The 15,525-nt window shown below is 37.4% G+C and overlaps 1 protein-coding gene across 1 annotated transcript; it reads left to right on the forward strand.

The window, feature by feature from the left end:
- Positions 1 to 1,114: 1,114 nt before the first annotated feature.
- On the forward strand, positions 1,115 to 1,890 carry LOC307157601 (uncharacterized protein; the record flags this gene model as incomplete). Its single annotated transcript, XM_079869531.1, has 3 exons — positions 1,115 to 1,131; positions 1,374 to 1,524; positions 1,621 to 1,890. Exons 2-3 carry the CDS (start codon positions 1,408 to 1,410, stop codon positions 1,888 to 1,890), a joined length of 387 nt encoding a protein of 128 aa, XP_079725657.1. The 5' UTR covers positions 1,115 to 1,131; positions 1,374 to 1,407.
- Between the last annotated feature and the right edge of the window lie 13,635 nt (positions 1,891 to 15,525).

Genomic DNA, 15,525 nt, shown 5'->3' on the forward strand with positions numbered 1-15,525 from the left:
AAATGCTCATATAACTAAGTCAATGAGATGTTTTGATCTTAAGCTACACGCTTTATCTTGTTACGGTTTCAGTAACCTAAATTTTATAAGGACAGGAGAGTTGTTTCAATGGCCAGAAACTATTCTTCCTGAAATTATAAGAAGTGATAACTTTATTGAGTAGTTGATAAGTTAATCTTACGGCCGTTTTGCGGGACAAACAACTGTTTGATAATTATATTAATTTCCATTTAGGGTTGTCTCGCATAAATCGATCTGAAATAAGACTATTGATATATGAATGAGGAATTATAATTTGTTGTAAATGATTATTCATATATACAATCGGATCTGTTTTCAAATTCGATAATTTAATGTAACTGTAATATGCAATATATTAATCATATTCATGATTAATTATTAAAATTCCCTACAGATCATTTGAGCTAATGTTTACGTACTACCCAGTGCGGTTACAGTTTTTCAAAGAAACGTTTGTAAAAAAAAAAAAAATCGCTGAAGTTTGCAAACGATAGTCCCGCAATATATTTTCGATATAAACAATATAACGTTAAATGAACAGTGCTTACAGTTTCGTGCTTGCAACATGATCAGATTAACCAGTCTTGTATGGTCTTTATCAAACAGATTTCGCGCTGAAAATGAGCAACGTTTCCTCAAGTCCAAATACAAGGCAAAACAACTTTGGGAGTGAGTAATCTGTTAAACGTTACTGTGCTTGCTTCTGTTAGATATGTGCACTTAATTTGCACCACACACTATTTATAGGCTACATTTGATTTAACACACATCCTTCTTATTGCATTTCCTTGCGTTTGTACATAACACACCTGTATACTATATATACCGTCTATTGTCAATGTTTGTATATTGTGTATTTTTTTTAAACATTTTTACTTATATTTTTATTCTTTTCATTATCTATGCCTTGTCACTCATTCTGTTTGTGCTGTGGAAGCTTCTGAAAACAAATTCATTCTATGTGTCAATAAAGCTCTTTCTGATTCTAATTCATTACTGTTTATATTGGTTAAATGTTACAGGGCCCTAGTAAAAGAAATGGGGTTGGAAGGAAAGCTGAACGGCCAACAAGCATCCAAGAAGTGGGAGAATCTAAAGAGAAAATATAAGGTAATCAATGTAGTGTTATGAAAATCAAATCTTTAACAATCTCAATACTAGTCATTTATTTTCACAACATGTTTTATATTTAACCTTGTTAAATGAACACACACGTTTTAGCAGGAGAAGCTGTCATTTCTTACAAGATGTATTTGTCACTTTCATTTAATTATTAATGTAAAACATGTTAAATGAAAGGAATAATTATGAGGATTATATAATTATGAGTAATGGGCTTGTCTTTCCTCCAGGACCTAAAAACACCTAAAACTGGTTCAGGAACAGATGCTGGAGAGGCAGTACTACGAGGATATGCACGAGGTGCTGGGTGCCAGGCCTTCGGTGGCCCCTCCTGTGGTTGTTGCATCATTCAATGATGAGGATCCAGTAACAATCCTCATGGTAAGGTTTTAATTGTTGATATAAACTGATATACTAGTCAAGATATATTACCCATTTCTGTATTGTGATTACTTCTGTATTGTCTTGTTGTCCTAGGAGATTGTTGAGCCCAGTACTGCATCCAACACCATAGGAGCCTCCTCACCTTTGCCAAATACAGGAGCCACAGCCTCTCCCAATGCAGCATCCCCCATGGCCACACCAAGCCCCTTAACTCCTTCACCCAGGAAAAGAAAGCGGCAAACTAATCCAATTTTGGAATTTTTAATTGAGGAGTCCCGTGAGGAGCAGAAACGCCACAAGGAGAGTGAGGCCAAGACTGAGAGGTTCTTGTGTCTCGTTAAAAAATTGATAGACAAAATGTAGTTGTCTTTCATGTGCTGCTCAATTTTGCACAAATTGTTTTTGTTTTATATTGTTGGATTACATATTTGATTAAATGTTTAATTTAGTTTGCAACAGTAAAAGTTGAGTATATTGAAGTTAGTATTTTAAGGTTAGGTTAGGATAATGGGATCAACAGTTCCTGCCAGCCCTGTTTTCTCTATTGTGTTTTAAATGGAGCTACTGGCTAGAGCCATTAAAGACTCAAGACGCACCTTTTGTCTTTAATGGCTCTGGGATGGCCCGTGGAACCAGAGTTCCTGGCCAGTATCAGCATTTGAATAGGTATGCTGATTAAATTGATACTGCTAACACGCTGTGTCTGGGGCTGGTTCCTTAACCTGTAAACCTAATTTGCATGCTTTGTTCAACCTCAATGTAAATCCCTCCCCCTAAATGTCTATAAATTTGCAAGGCAACTCTCTTGAGTTAGTCTTGATGATGATGATGAACTACAGACTACTTGGAAGAATAAATCTCTTCTGCTTATAAGATCCATCTCAAGTCTCCTGGTCACTGCTTTGAAGAAAGAAAAACTTTACAACAATATGCTGTTCTATTTTGAACAAATTGTTTTTGTTTTATATGCTGTTCTATTTTGCACATTGTTTTTGTTTTATATGCTGTTCTGTATTTATCTGTATTATCTATCTAAAATAAACATTGTTGTTTCTTAAAAAAGGTTCTTAAAAAAGGCGTTTCTGGGCATCAATAACAGTACCAAAACAGTAAAATACCTGTAAACAGATACACAATTCACCATGCAATATGTTTGAAAACATTTTATTATTTATTATTGCAAATAACATATATACACAGATAAAGTAAGAACATAGATAAAGTTAGAACTAATATATATATATATATATATATATATATATATATATATATATATATATATATATATATATATTGTATGTTATTTGCAATAATATGTGTGTGTGTATATATATACACACTAGGGGTGGGCAGTATGACCAAAATTCTATTTCACGGTATGAGTGATTTTATTTCACGGTAACGATATATATCACAATATAGTTATTTATTTGTTGTTTTTCTGGAAATTCGACAAATAGAGCTTTATATATTAAGTAAACTTAAATGAAAAATACTTCACCTTGTTTGATTACTTTCTTTTATTTGGAACTTGATAAATATAGTAAATGAAAAACTCAACATTTAGATGAACCATAATATAACAAATTTCACAGTTTGATGTGGACAGATCTTATTACTATAACTTTCCTCAAGTAATCTTCTCACAGCTATAAAATAAATAAAACTTAAGTAACGGGGAAAAAATACTGCAGAAAATATAAATATGTAAAGGTATTTTTAAGAAAACGATATTTTCCTCAAAAAAAATACCAAACATAAACACGTCTTGTATAAAATATTAAAACAAAGTAATCACTTCTTGCTGAAAGTATAAAAATGTAAAATCTTTTTGCAGCAAAAATAAATAAATAAATAAATAAACACTTCAATAAATAAATAAGGAAAAAATAAATATAATAATTTTTACTTGGTCATGATTTGTAATTTGTAATGTGCTTTGAGAATCTCAATCAAAACAATTATAAATTGTGAGCGAGGAATACAAGCTGGTCAACGGTCTCAGGTTTCAATGCTGATCTGCGGCATGTGATAATATTCCCACTTGTGCTGAAAGCCCGCTCGGATGGAGCACTTGTGGCAGGAATACAGAGATATTTTTTTGCCAGGCTGGCCACTTGTGGAAAATTGGCCTCGTGCTGCCTCCACCATTCCAGGGGGTTTGTCTCACCATCAACTTCAACTGTCTGTAAATAGCTGTTAAGCTCCATTTCAATGGACTCTCTTTCTGACTGAGGGTCAGCTTGGCATTTACGGGATTTTATTTTGAAGAAGCTGCCCAAACTCTTCTTATTTTTCTTAGCACGAATTTCTTCAGCAGCTTCGACTGGTGGCAATGACGCTCCCTCTGCAGACTTACTTTGATCAGCTCCAAGACTCTCCATCTCTGCTGCAGCTTTGACCTTCATGTAGTCCACTCTCTCTGCTTCTATGTATGTGGTTTTAAAGCGAGGGTCGAGAAGGGAAGCCATGTCAAGCAGCTCCTGGGTGGATTGGTTGGCATATTTCTCATTCAGATAGTCAAGAATCCTCACCTTGATGTCCTTGGTGAGCTGGGTATCGTCATCCTGTGGCTTCAGAACCTGCTCATTGCAAAGATGAAGCACAGGTTTCAAGTATGAAACACTCACCTACTGTTCCCCAGACAAGGCATCTGTGAACTCAACAAGAGGGCTTAATACTTTATTCACAGATTCAAGTACATCCATGTCCTGCCATGTTAGAGCTAGATGTCTGGTCTTTTTGTCAGCTTGCAGGACTTGTGTTAGAGCTTTTTCCTGCTCTATGACCCTTTCGATCATTTGTTGCCTGGAGGCCCATCTGGTTGGAGTCTCAGTGATGAGTTTATGAGCAGGCAAGCCTAGTTGTGCCTGAGCAATGGCCAGTTCACGCTGTCTTTTCCAAGTATTTGAGAAGGTACTCACGATTCTCTTGTAGACCCCAACTGCACGATCAACCTGGGGCACTTTCACACCTCTCTCTATTTAGATAGAAACATTGGAAAAGATGTATGTAAGCTAAGCTGTAGTATTATTAGCTGACAATCACACTTTACAAGTAGCATACATTTAAAGGGGTCATATAATATCATTTTTGTACAAGCTAATATGATTCTATAGGGTCTAAATTAAAAGTTTGTAATATACTTTAATTAAAAATTCTCATTAGTATTGTAAGAAAACACTCATTTTACCTGGTCAAAAACAGCTCTGTTTTCAGCACGCCGTTTCAGTGCATGTGTCTTTAAATGATAATGAGCTTTGCTCACCCCACCCTTCTGCTCTGTGCGTACACCGTTTCTAACACAATAAACCTAACGCGTCGTTCATTATAAACGTGGGATTATGAATTATATTGAGAACGTCGAACATAGAAAACATGCCCTAATGTACCCTGAGTGTAAAAATAGCCGCATTCATTGTGAAGCTGCTAGCGATTTGCAAAGATCAATATAAAGATTAATATAAAGGTCAATAAAACGTTACACTCACTTGTTCTTCTGGAGGTGCAGCAGGAACACGAATAGTTGGTACTAATCCTCTTTTCAGGAGCAGCTTCTTAGCAAATAACCAGCTTTTTACTGATCCTCGTTTGTAAAGCAGTCTGGTGAAATGATTTGCGCAAACATGAAAGCATTGACGTTGATCGTGGGGAATATTCCTTTCGAAAACAAACTCAGCCACTGCGTCTTCAGCTGTACAGATTTAGAAACATCAATATGACTGCTGTGTTCGTTATTACACCCAAGAACAGAACACCACAATCTCTTAGACCGACGCCATTCTACTCTGCTATGCTATGATTGACAGCTCGCTCACGAGGGCGCGAGGGCAGGTCTGTGTTGAAACGCTAACTGTCAATCAACCATCGTGGGAGGGGCATGTCTCACATGTCTTATACAGATATGATGTAGTGAATGATTGTGTGTCACTTTCGAACTTATGCACAATGCATTTAGCTGATGAACACCGTGACGTTAAGCCAGTGATCCAGGGGCTGAAGAGAGTTGAACCAGGAGGCAGTACCTATTGTCTGTGTCATGTCTGTTCAGCCATGTATATTTTAAGTTCAATGATATATTGTCAATAAGAGAATGTATTGTTTGTGTTTAATAGTATTCTTGTAGTCTCTCATCCTCCTAGCATAGAGTCCAATGAATCTAATGCTCAAGTTATTCAACAGATGAGATGTACATTCCACATGTACGTGACAAAGAACCTTTCAAAAGGCTAAAAGGGTAACCTAATTATTTCTATGGTCCTGGCTGAAGCTATTGACCCAAGTGATTTGATGCTTTCTAAGGGTAACATATAGCCTAGATTCAGGCCTTTCACTGGTGTTTTGTTTTGCAAGAAAATCAAAAATCATATTAAAGGCATGTATAAATTATTTATTTTTATTTACAAAAAAAAACATCCAGCCACTCCAGCTCCAGGACATAGATGTAGTCAATCATTTCAATGTTCACACTGATGCTCCATTTACATGAACTACCAATGTTATGACACATCGATACTCCATACGCAAGCTCCCAGTATTGTGACATAAAACAAAATCTACTGGTGAATGAATGGCCTGATGTGTTCAGTCATTCAGCCAGTCGAGGATTATTGCTTCTCCTCGAAAAGACTTAGTAGTCAAACAGCAGCTCCTCGCACAAACGAATGTCTCTCTTTGCCTGGAACAGGATGACATCCCTATGTCCTTCAGGGAAGTTCATCATGCAGTGGACTGGCCTCAGGTTTGCTCTCTTGGAGGAATGGTTGATCATCCGACCCATGGTGTTTTCTGTTGGGTGACACTCACAGGGGAAAGTCTCAGCGTCCACACAGAGGTCCCGACCACCAGCGTGGAAAAAGAAAAGGTGGGCCGTGTCACCCTTGATGGACTCGACCATCTTCTGGCCCTCTGCTCCTGTGATTACCTTGCCATGGTAATCACAAACGATGGAGCCCATGGCAAAGGCTTTGGTGGCAACAACTCCTGTGGTCAAAAGAAGGTGCAATTAGTCTTCACTCCAGGAGTATAAATATCTGCTCACAAGACATGTTTACATACCTTGTCCTTTTGTGCCAAAGTCCTTGAGGGCCAGGCCTGTCCACTTTTGGCTCCGGACTGTAGTGATGATCCATGGATCCGACTCCACCTGCACCCTCGTGACGGGTCTCCACTTTGCCACTACGTCCTCGGGGTGAGGACAGTTGCCAGTCCAACCCTCTTTTTGGATCAGCAGTGACACCTTGCTGACAGTCGGGGGCCGTCTTGAACACTGGGCTGTCAAAGACAAATGTTAAATTAACATTCTTGTCCAAAATGTGAATTATGTTACTTTGATTATAGAAATATGTATACATTTTTTTATAATAAAGCACATGAACTTACACAAGAGGCGCTCCTCTCGCTTGGCAAACTGCACAGCCCTCCACCTGTCATAGAACACTCTGTCAGGTGGAAACCCCGCAGCGGTCCGCTTCTTTTTCGTGGGCGGGCTGCTACTCGCCGTCGCTGGAAACTGCAGGAGAAACGCTCCAAAGTCCTTGTCATCCTGGTCAGCTGCGCCTCTGCCTCTCTTCTGTTTCCGACCTCTCCTCTCATCGGCCGGCTCATCAGAAGAAGAGCTGAAAATATGAGAAGATTTCATGTTCAAACTCTGACAAAAAGCTAGACAGACCTTGGAAGCAGCTGACAAACAGAAAATATATGAATGTTGTGTGTTTTGGATGATGACATACCATGTCATAGTACTTTGGGCTCTTCTGGCTTGCTGGCTTGAAAAGCTTGGCAAATCGTACCTGCAATGAAGAACAAATCTCAGATTAATCCTCAATTCTTTCAACTTTATGTAGTACATAAGCCAGACTATCAACTTAATCATTTTATATTTCTCTGTACAGTGCGTATAAATGCATACACTATTATACATGATTTTGCTAAAACTTACTGTTCATGAAGACGCCTGAGGTCGCTCGTGACGTTGCCAACTGGTATCCCTTGTTTGGACAGGAAAAATCTGCCCTGGTCGTCCACACTGTCCTGCAGACATCCTGGACGAATCTTCTGGAAGTATGCATCCAGCATCTGTGGAGATCAGATATGAAGTTAAAGGTCCCGTTTTATGCCCCTTTTCACAAGATGTAAAATAAGTCTCTGATGTCCCCAGAGTGTGTATGTGAAGTTTCAGCTCAAAATACCCAACAGATCATTTTTTACAGCATGTTTAAATTGTCAATTTTTGGGGCTCAGAAAAACACGCTGTTTTAGTGTGTGCCCTTTAAATGCAAATGAGCTGCTGCTGGACGACCCAGGGGCGGAGCCTCACGAGCTTGCGCTCAGTCTCTCAGGACAATTTCATCTCACGGAATGATGATAATATCAGAAATGTTCATTTCGAGTCGGACAATAATGCCTACAGAGTCAGAGTGCTGTATAGAGATGGAACAGGTATAGTTCAGTAGTTTAATTACGGTTATTATAACGTGTTTGTCATCTGCTTGTAGGCTATGTATCCATTATTTATTAATAGCCTACAAGTCTGCTGTTTCGGACCAGGTCCGAATGATGATCAAACATATACTGATGAGTTTAATAAAGTTTATTCTACATCACACAAAAGATGAAGCGTCAGTTTTACTTCAGAAAATCACCGTAAGAGCTGAGTAAACACAGTAAGTTATTAGAAGTGCGCAAGTACATAAACGAATTTCGGTAGAGTTGAGGGAGCATTCCTGTGGGCGGAGGTTAGTCAAAAAACGGTTCTAGTGACGTCATTAAAGAAGGAAGTAGAGGGGTGTAGTCCAAACGAGCCGTTCACTGTAGGCGACTTCTGTTTAATAAAATATCTTGCTTGGCATTGAACTTTGAGCTTTTTAATTTTACAGATATTGTTTATACTCTAACAACATTACACACTAACTAAAGTTTGAACCATGGGATCACGAAGAACGGGACCTTTAATGCATACAGAAAACTTTAAGAGATCTGACCTCTGACCCTGATAAGATTCTCCCCAGGTGCTGCATCCTTATCATGCTCTCACCAAATTTGACCCAGTTTATTTTAAAGTATAAATTGCATACCACCTAACTGCACATTCTTTTTATTCTTTATTTTAAAAGGGACAATGCACATTTTCTTTATTAGTCTTCAAATGAATTAACTAGTATAGTTTATTAGTATAATTTATTTGTTAAGCTTTAAATGTGTGTATCATTAACCATATATTTGAAAATGCTGGGCAGAAATCCTGTTAGAGAACTTACAGCAGAGTCCTCCTCTGTGAGGGAAAATGTTGCACTCTGCTTTGTGGATTGCACCTTCATGTGGATTCGTCCATCAACATTTCTCTTGTTGATCCAGTCTGAAGCCTGGAAAACAAATAAAGAACACAGTGAGTGACTTACTTTACAGTGTTTCTTCAGTGTGTATAAAATCAAAGTACTTACTGTAAATGCCATCACTGCTTCTGGTCGCTGGAAGTATCTCAGCACCAGGATGGCTTCGCAGAAGTACCGGAACAGCGTCCTTTGGTCTTCTTCCACATGCTGCTGGTCCAGGAGCTTCCTGTGGATGCCCAGCATGTCCGTCTGTGACACTCTGAGGACTCTCTGGCAGTCTTGGAGAGTCGGCTGAGCAGACCTAGAATGATTAGATGAAACAAAAAACAAATAAGGAGGCGAGTTAGAGATGTTTCTGTATGTGTGCCTGGCAGCGTTCCAATATTAAATTTAAATGCATTTCTGCATTAAATGAAAAGTAATACTAGTGAATAACAACTCACTTTGCAGCGCCTGGTGGTCTGTGACTGGATTCAGCCTGTGCGTCCATGGGGTCATTCAGGATCAAAAAATGCCTTTCACGAAGGTCTTCCAGAAGAGCCTGTCTGGATGCCTCATCAGGGTACCGCTTGACCATGGCGTTGTAGTCCCAGGTTCTGCCTACGAGGGTCCAGGCCTTCATGGACTTTTTGGCTCTCTCCACCTCTGCTTTCCTCTCCTCATCAGTCTGGTCCTTCATGCAGACCCTCAACAGGTGGTTAGGCAGCATCTCCTGTGGCTTGAAACACTGCAGACAGGAAATGATGCGACGATCCTTGTCACTGTGAGAGAAAGAAAAAGAATCCAGAGAGTTGACTTGTGAAAGCTATTCTTGATATTTGGTGACTTTGGTCCCACTTTATATTAAGTGGCCCAAATACCTGTGAACTTGCATAGTAACTACATGTGTTCATAGTATGTAAGAACAAATGTGTAACAGGACATTGTTAACAACACTTTTTCACTTCAGTAAGTACACACATGTGTAACAGGAATTAAGTAACTACATTTTGTAACATAAATATTTTACACAAGTTGTTTCACTTCCACATGGAATCTTAAATACTGTATATTTTTGATTGTTGTAACAAAATATAGTTACATAATTCCTGTTACATGTATACTTACTGAAGTGAAAAAAAAAAAATGTTAATAATAATGTTCTGTTACACATTTGTACTACATGTGTACATAGTGTATATGTAAGTTCACGGGTATTAGAGCCACAATATAAAGTGGAACCGTTTTCTCATTTATCATCATGAACATGCATGCAAAGTTTCAACATGCTGTTGTGTTTTGTCATATACAAACAAAATTCATATTAAATTCGTAGAATAAATTCAAATGTTTACAGTTTATCATGTCAGGTATATCAAATGATTTGAACTTACCACTTGGGAGCCATTCTTCACAGATGAAAAAGCTGGTTTCAACAAGCAGAAAGTGCAGGAGGAATCTGTTGTCTTCACCCTGTTCTTGAAGAACTGAGTAACTGGTGCCTCTGAGCCTCACCTTTATTGACCACTTGGAGTACCACCCCTTTTTCTGCAGCAGGTGATACAATTTTTTAAACCTTTACCTGAATAGGCCCAATCACAGGATGAAAATGGGCCAATTTTAAACCACTTAGTGGGCCATCTACACAAATTATGGACCATTTTCAAACAAAACTGGGCCATCATGGTTGTGATCATTGGGCCATCATGGTTGTGATCATTGGGCCATCAATGGTTGTTTACAGGGCAATAAAATACCTTATCAGCCCATTTCTAAAACTTCTCCAAATAATTTCAAATCTCAAGATGAAAATTATGCATTTATACAAAATTATAAAATCATGCATTTGATGAAGCCGTTGTGGTTTAAAGTTGATATCCCTGTGTGGTGTGGTGGAGAGCCCAACTCAAGCAGTGCCCATTCATTTATCAATTCAAATCAAAGTATAAACAAGTCATACTGTCTAAGTACAGGATGGAAGAATGTTCTTAAGTGTGGAAATTAGTTGTGGAGCAATCTATTTGTGTTGGGTTTTTTTGTGACCGGCAAACTAAAAAGATAATATAAGATAATAAAGATAATATAATTAAACTATTTATAATTATAAATAATTGTGGCCATTAAATGCATTGAATTAATAACAACAAGGAACAAAAGATCAAATTAAAAGATTGGTGACTAGTTGTTACTGGCAATGATGGGTTTTTGTACTTATTGAGGAGTCTTCTTCACTTGTCTTGGAATCAGCAGTATGGTTGTCAGTTAATATTGTTGATTGTATAGTTACTGGAATAGGACAACATAATTGTGTGTCAATTGTCTTCTTGATTATAGTAAATGTATCTATTGCTTAAAGGGGTCACCAAACTTTTTTCTCTGGGGGCCACATTATCGTTCCTGACTGTGATGGGGGGCCGGGGCCGGGTCAGCTATATAACATAGAATTGTATGACCCAGACCAAAATGACCACCAGCAGGCCTTATTGTGTTGTAGAGATTACTAGCCTGGCACAGCCATCCCCACTACTATATCCACACTACTATATCAACACTTGATTCCTGGCACATATTTCTTTATCTTTACTAGTGGTTTGCAAAAGTTGTAATCGAGTCTTCAAACTTTGTTTTAATTAAAGTTATTCTTCACAAATAATCGTTGGTCCACTGTTCTTTGAAAACTCTGCACTCTCTTTTAGGGGTGGAACGGTACACAGAAGTCACGGTTCGGTTCATACCTCGGTTCAGAAATCACGGTTCGGTACGAGTTCGGTACAATGGAGGGAAAATCAAAACAGAAATGCAGAAGGCTTGTGCATGTCTCAGGCTGGACCACCAAAAGAAAAATAAATGTCTTAAGCCTTGTATTTAAAAAAAAAAAAGTTTTATTAATAAAGTAAAGGCATAGAACCAGTTTATTTTGTAATGCACTGACAATAGTTTTATATAATTAGTTCATTAATTCAATTAATAAAAATACCTTGATATGTTTGGTAATTAATTGTACCTGAATTAATTGAAAATTAATCTGCTACATTTCAGATTAATATATTTGTTTTCCTTAAAAATGTAAATAACAGTAACTTAAGCACTTTGCAGTTTAAATGTTGTCCTGCATAAACTAAATGACGGAGTATGTTATGTTTCCACTGTTCGATCGCAGCCGCGCCTCACACACTCACTCACTCACTCACTCACTCACTCACACACACACACACACACACACACACACACACACACACACACACACACACACACACACACACACACACACACACACACACACACACACACACACACAAATATAAGTAAACACTTTACGACTTTTCGATCGCGCCCACACCTCTCTCTCAACATATTCCAGCATTGCAATCTTTTCACCGCAGCCTGCTTCAGAGCTAAGGCGGAGCTACAGATTAGGTGTCCCTAAGAACCCGCGTATCTAACAGTAGTTACGCATTACATTAATTAAATTTTTTATACCGTGTATTCTCCGTGTAAATGTATGCACCAAACTGTGACTACCGTACCATGACGTACCGTCCATGACGACTTTTGGGGATTGCCTCATAGGGCTGGTTCAAGTAGTGGGGGGCAGAGGGGCTGGGGGGCCAGTCAAAGGGGGGTGGCGGGTCTGAGTCGGCCCGCAGGCCTTAGTTTGGTGACCCATGGCTTAAATGTATAAAAGGGGGTAGGCTTCAATAAGCTTAAGCTTCTGCCTACTCCTTTTGAGCATCATATCCACATTTTTTTTATTTATTTTTTTATTTACTTACTTATTCATTTGCGTATGTATCTTTCTTTTGTTCTGCCTATTGTGCTGAACCTTGTTAATGTGTAGAACCTTGTGGAACTCAGATGCTCAAATAAATAATGATGATGATGATGATATCCTACATTCAAAAAATATTTGATACATTTAATAAATATATTATTATTATTTTTATATTTATAACAGTCTGATTAATTCTGAGTCTTGAACTGTAAACTGGGGTTAAAAAAAATCAATACAAGTATAAAATTTTTAATTATATAAGTTAATAAAGTTGTAATGTAACCTTTGATTAATATTGTAATTAATAAAATAGTATAAAGTACTTTATGAAGCCTATTTTAAGACCCTATCAGGGAAGGAAGCATGATCACACATTTAATAAATATATTCTTATTTTATTTTATTTTATTTTTATTTTTTTTATGTTTGACTCTCTCAATATTTATAACAGTCTGATTAAACTTGTTTCTCAAAGCAAAGTGAACAGATGGGGTTGAAAGATCAATACAAGTATAAAATGGTATAGCTAATAGTTTGCAATAAAAAGAATGGGCAGTTATGTATAAACTTGCATTTAATGTGTTAATAGTTTGACTTTATACTATTTTATCAATTACAATATTAATCAAAAGTTACATTACAACTTTATTAACCTGAATATTTATTAACCAGAGCATTTTCCAGATGCTGGCTCCTCCCATCTAATAAACAATAGCAATCAACCTGATTGGTCTGTTTGACAGTGACATCACACAACTGGTGCTGTATACATACTGCAGCTGGTGAACCACACATCCACTGTGTTTTCAAATCAGAAATCTCAGTAATGACGCCACCAGCCTCGCGCCGTTCTCCCGCGGCCTTCAGCCTTATAGACAGTAAAGAAATAAAAGTTTGTGTTTTTTTCTGAAGTGTATGTAAATATCTGGTTTCAACTGTAGATATATATATATATATATATATATATATAACAGGTGATGCAGCTATCATTATACATAATGATAATGTGTGTGTGATGTGTATGATTGTGTTTTGTATTTTTAGTGGAGGAGTGTAGAAAAAAGTGGAAGAACCTCTGTGACGCATATAGGAGGGAGGTTAATAAAACAAAAGACCAAAAGAGAAGTGGGTCAGCAGCGGAGGGTCACAAACCGTGGAAGTACAGTGCCATCATGGGCTTTCTCAACCCTTTCATGGAGGCTAATTCCAGCAGTGGGAACATGCTGGAAAGGGTTAGGGAGCCCATGATGGCAACTGAACAGAGAGACACATCAACGAAGACAAAGCAAGTCAGCCAGTCAGTACTGAGCATCCAGGAAGGTCCAACGTTCAGCCAGTACCGATACACTACTCCTATTTTGTATATATATATATATATACACACACACACAAAATAATTTTAATAAAGACTGTGTTTTGTGGACTAACATTTGTGAAATACTTTATTCATGGCATACTGTAAGTTAAAACCATGTAGTTTTGTTATGCCTTGTTGGAAAGTTTTCTTTCTTCGAAGCAGAGACCAGGAGACAGTTGGGATCGTGTTCAACGGAAGTTATTCTTTATTGAGAACTCCGCTGTACGTTGCTGTAGTACTTCCAACATGATTTAACTCAAACATTATACATTGTAAGTTATATACCTTCCAAGAGAGAGGGACTTTTGGAGGGGGAGACAAATTCAAGCAAAGCATGTAAATGAGTATACAGGTTAAGGTAACACCCTAGACTGTGAGTGTCTGGCCAATCCTAATTCAATCAGCATAAGGCTCCAAGAGCCATTTGGGTCCGAAATCCATTTGCAGAACAAAAGGTGAGATTCTCAGTGAATCATTCGTGTGCTAATCCCATCAGTCTGAGTGAAACTGGGACTCGAAGAGCCATTAAAGACATGCAACTTTGCTGAGATCTTAACCTTAAAAGCTAAAATCAGTATTCCTCACCGTGATGTTATGTAATGAAGCATATCTGAAATAGATTCTTAAATTTGTAACCCTTCAGCCTCTTTACAAACATTTAGCAGATTCTGTAAAATATATGTAAGCATTTGTAACAATTTTTATTTCAATTTAAAGCAGTACAGTTATGATGGTTAAATATTATGGTTTGGTTTAAAAGATAGGGTTAAAACTAAGCCAGGATTAGGCTTTAGTTCAAATAGGAGTTTCAAGTAGCTTTTATAATTGTACCTTTTTAAAAATGTACTGGTGTGCATCTTGAGACAAAACAATGGCACTGACCTATTTTAATGTCCTATTTGATGTCAAAACAAAGGCATAATCCTGGCTTAATATAAGCCCTGTTTGTGAAACTGGGTTTGAAAGTTTTAGTTTATAAACATTACATAATAATAATAATAATAATAATAATAATAAAATCATACTATAATACATTTATTGTATCTAGGCTACAGCTTTATAATATATTAGTTAAATGGATCATTTAATAAGCTGTATTTTTATTTCTACATTACTATATCAGAACTTTATATTATTCACTTACCAATTGGCGACTTGGCATTTTGGATATGTCAGCTATGCTCAGCTGAGTCTCTTGCGGTGGTCTGTAGGTGAAGTCCAGTCCACTTGTCACGTCTACAGTTGTTTCTTGTGTGCATTGTATGTCGAAATCTTCGTTGTGAGCTAAAAAGTAGAGTACGTAGATGTATTGTGAGATCATTTATATGGGAACAATAAGAAAACAGGTAGTCCATTTTGTAATTGTATTCATTATAAATGTAGCAATTATATTGGGTACAGAAATGTAAATGTAACAACTGATCAGTATGAATTTAATATAGAAAAAGCTTTGCAGTTTTGTTTGATTAACATGAATTACAGTAAGACAGTAGGTATTTATAATGTGAAGGCAATTAAGACAATGAATGCACAGATTGATACACCTGATTTATTTT

The sequence above is a fragment of the Squalius cephalus genome (genome assembly GCF_949319135.1).
Source record: "Squalius cephalus genome assembly, chromosome: 4".
Classification (NCBI taxonomy): domain Eukaryota; kingdom Metazoa; phylum Chordata; class Actinopteri; order Cypriniformes; family Leuciscidae; genus Squalius; species Squalius cephalus.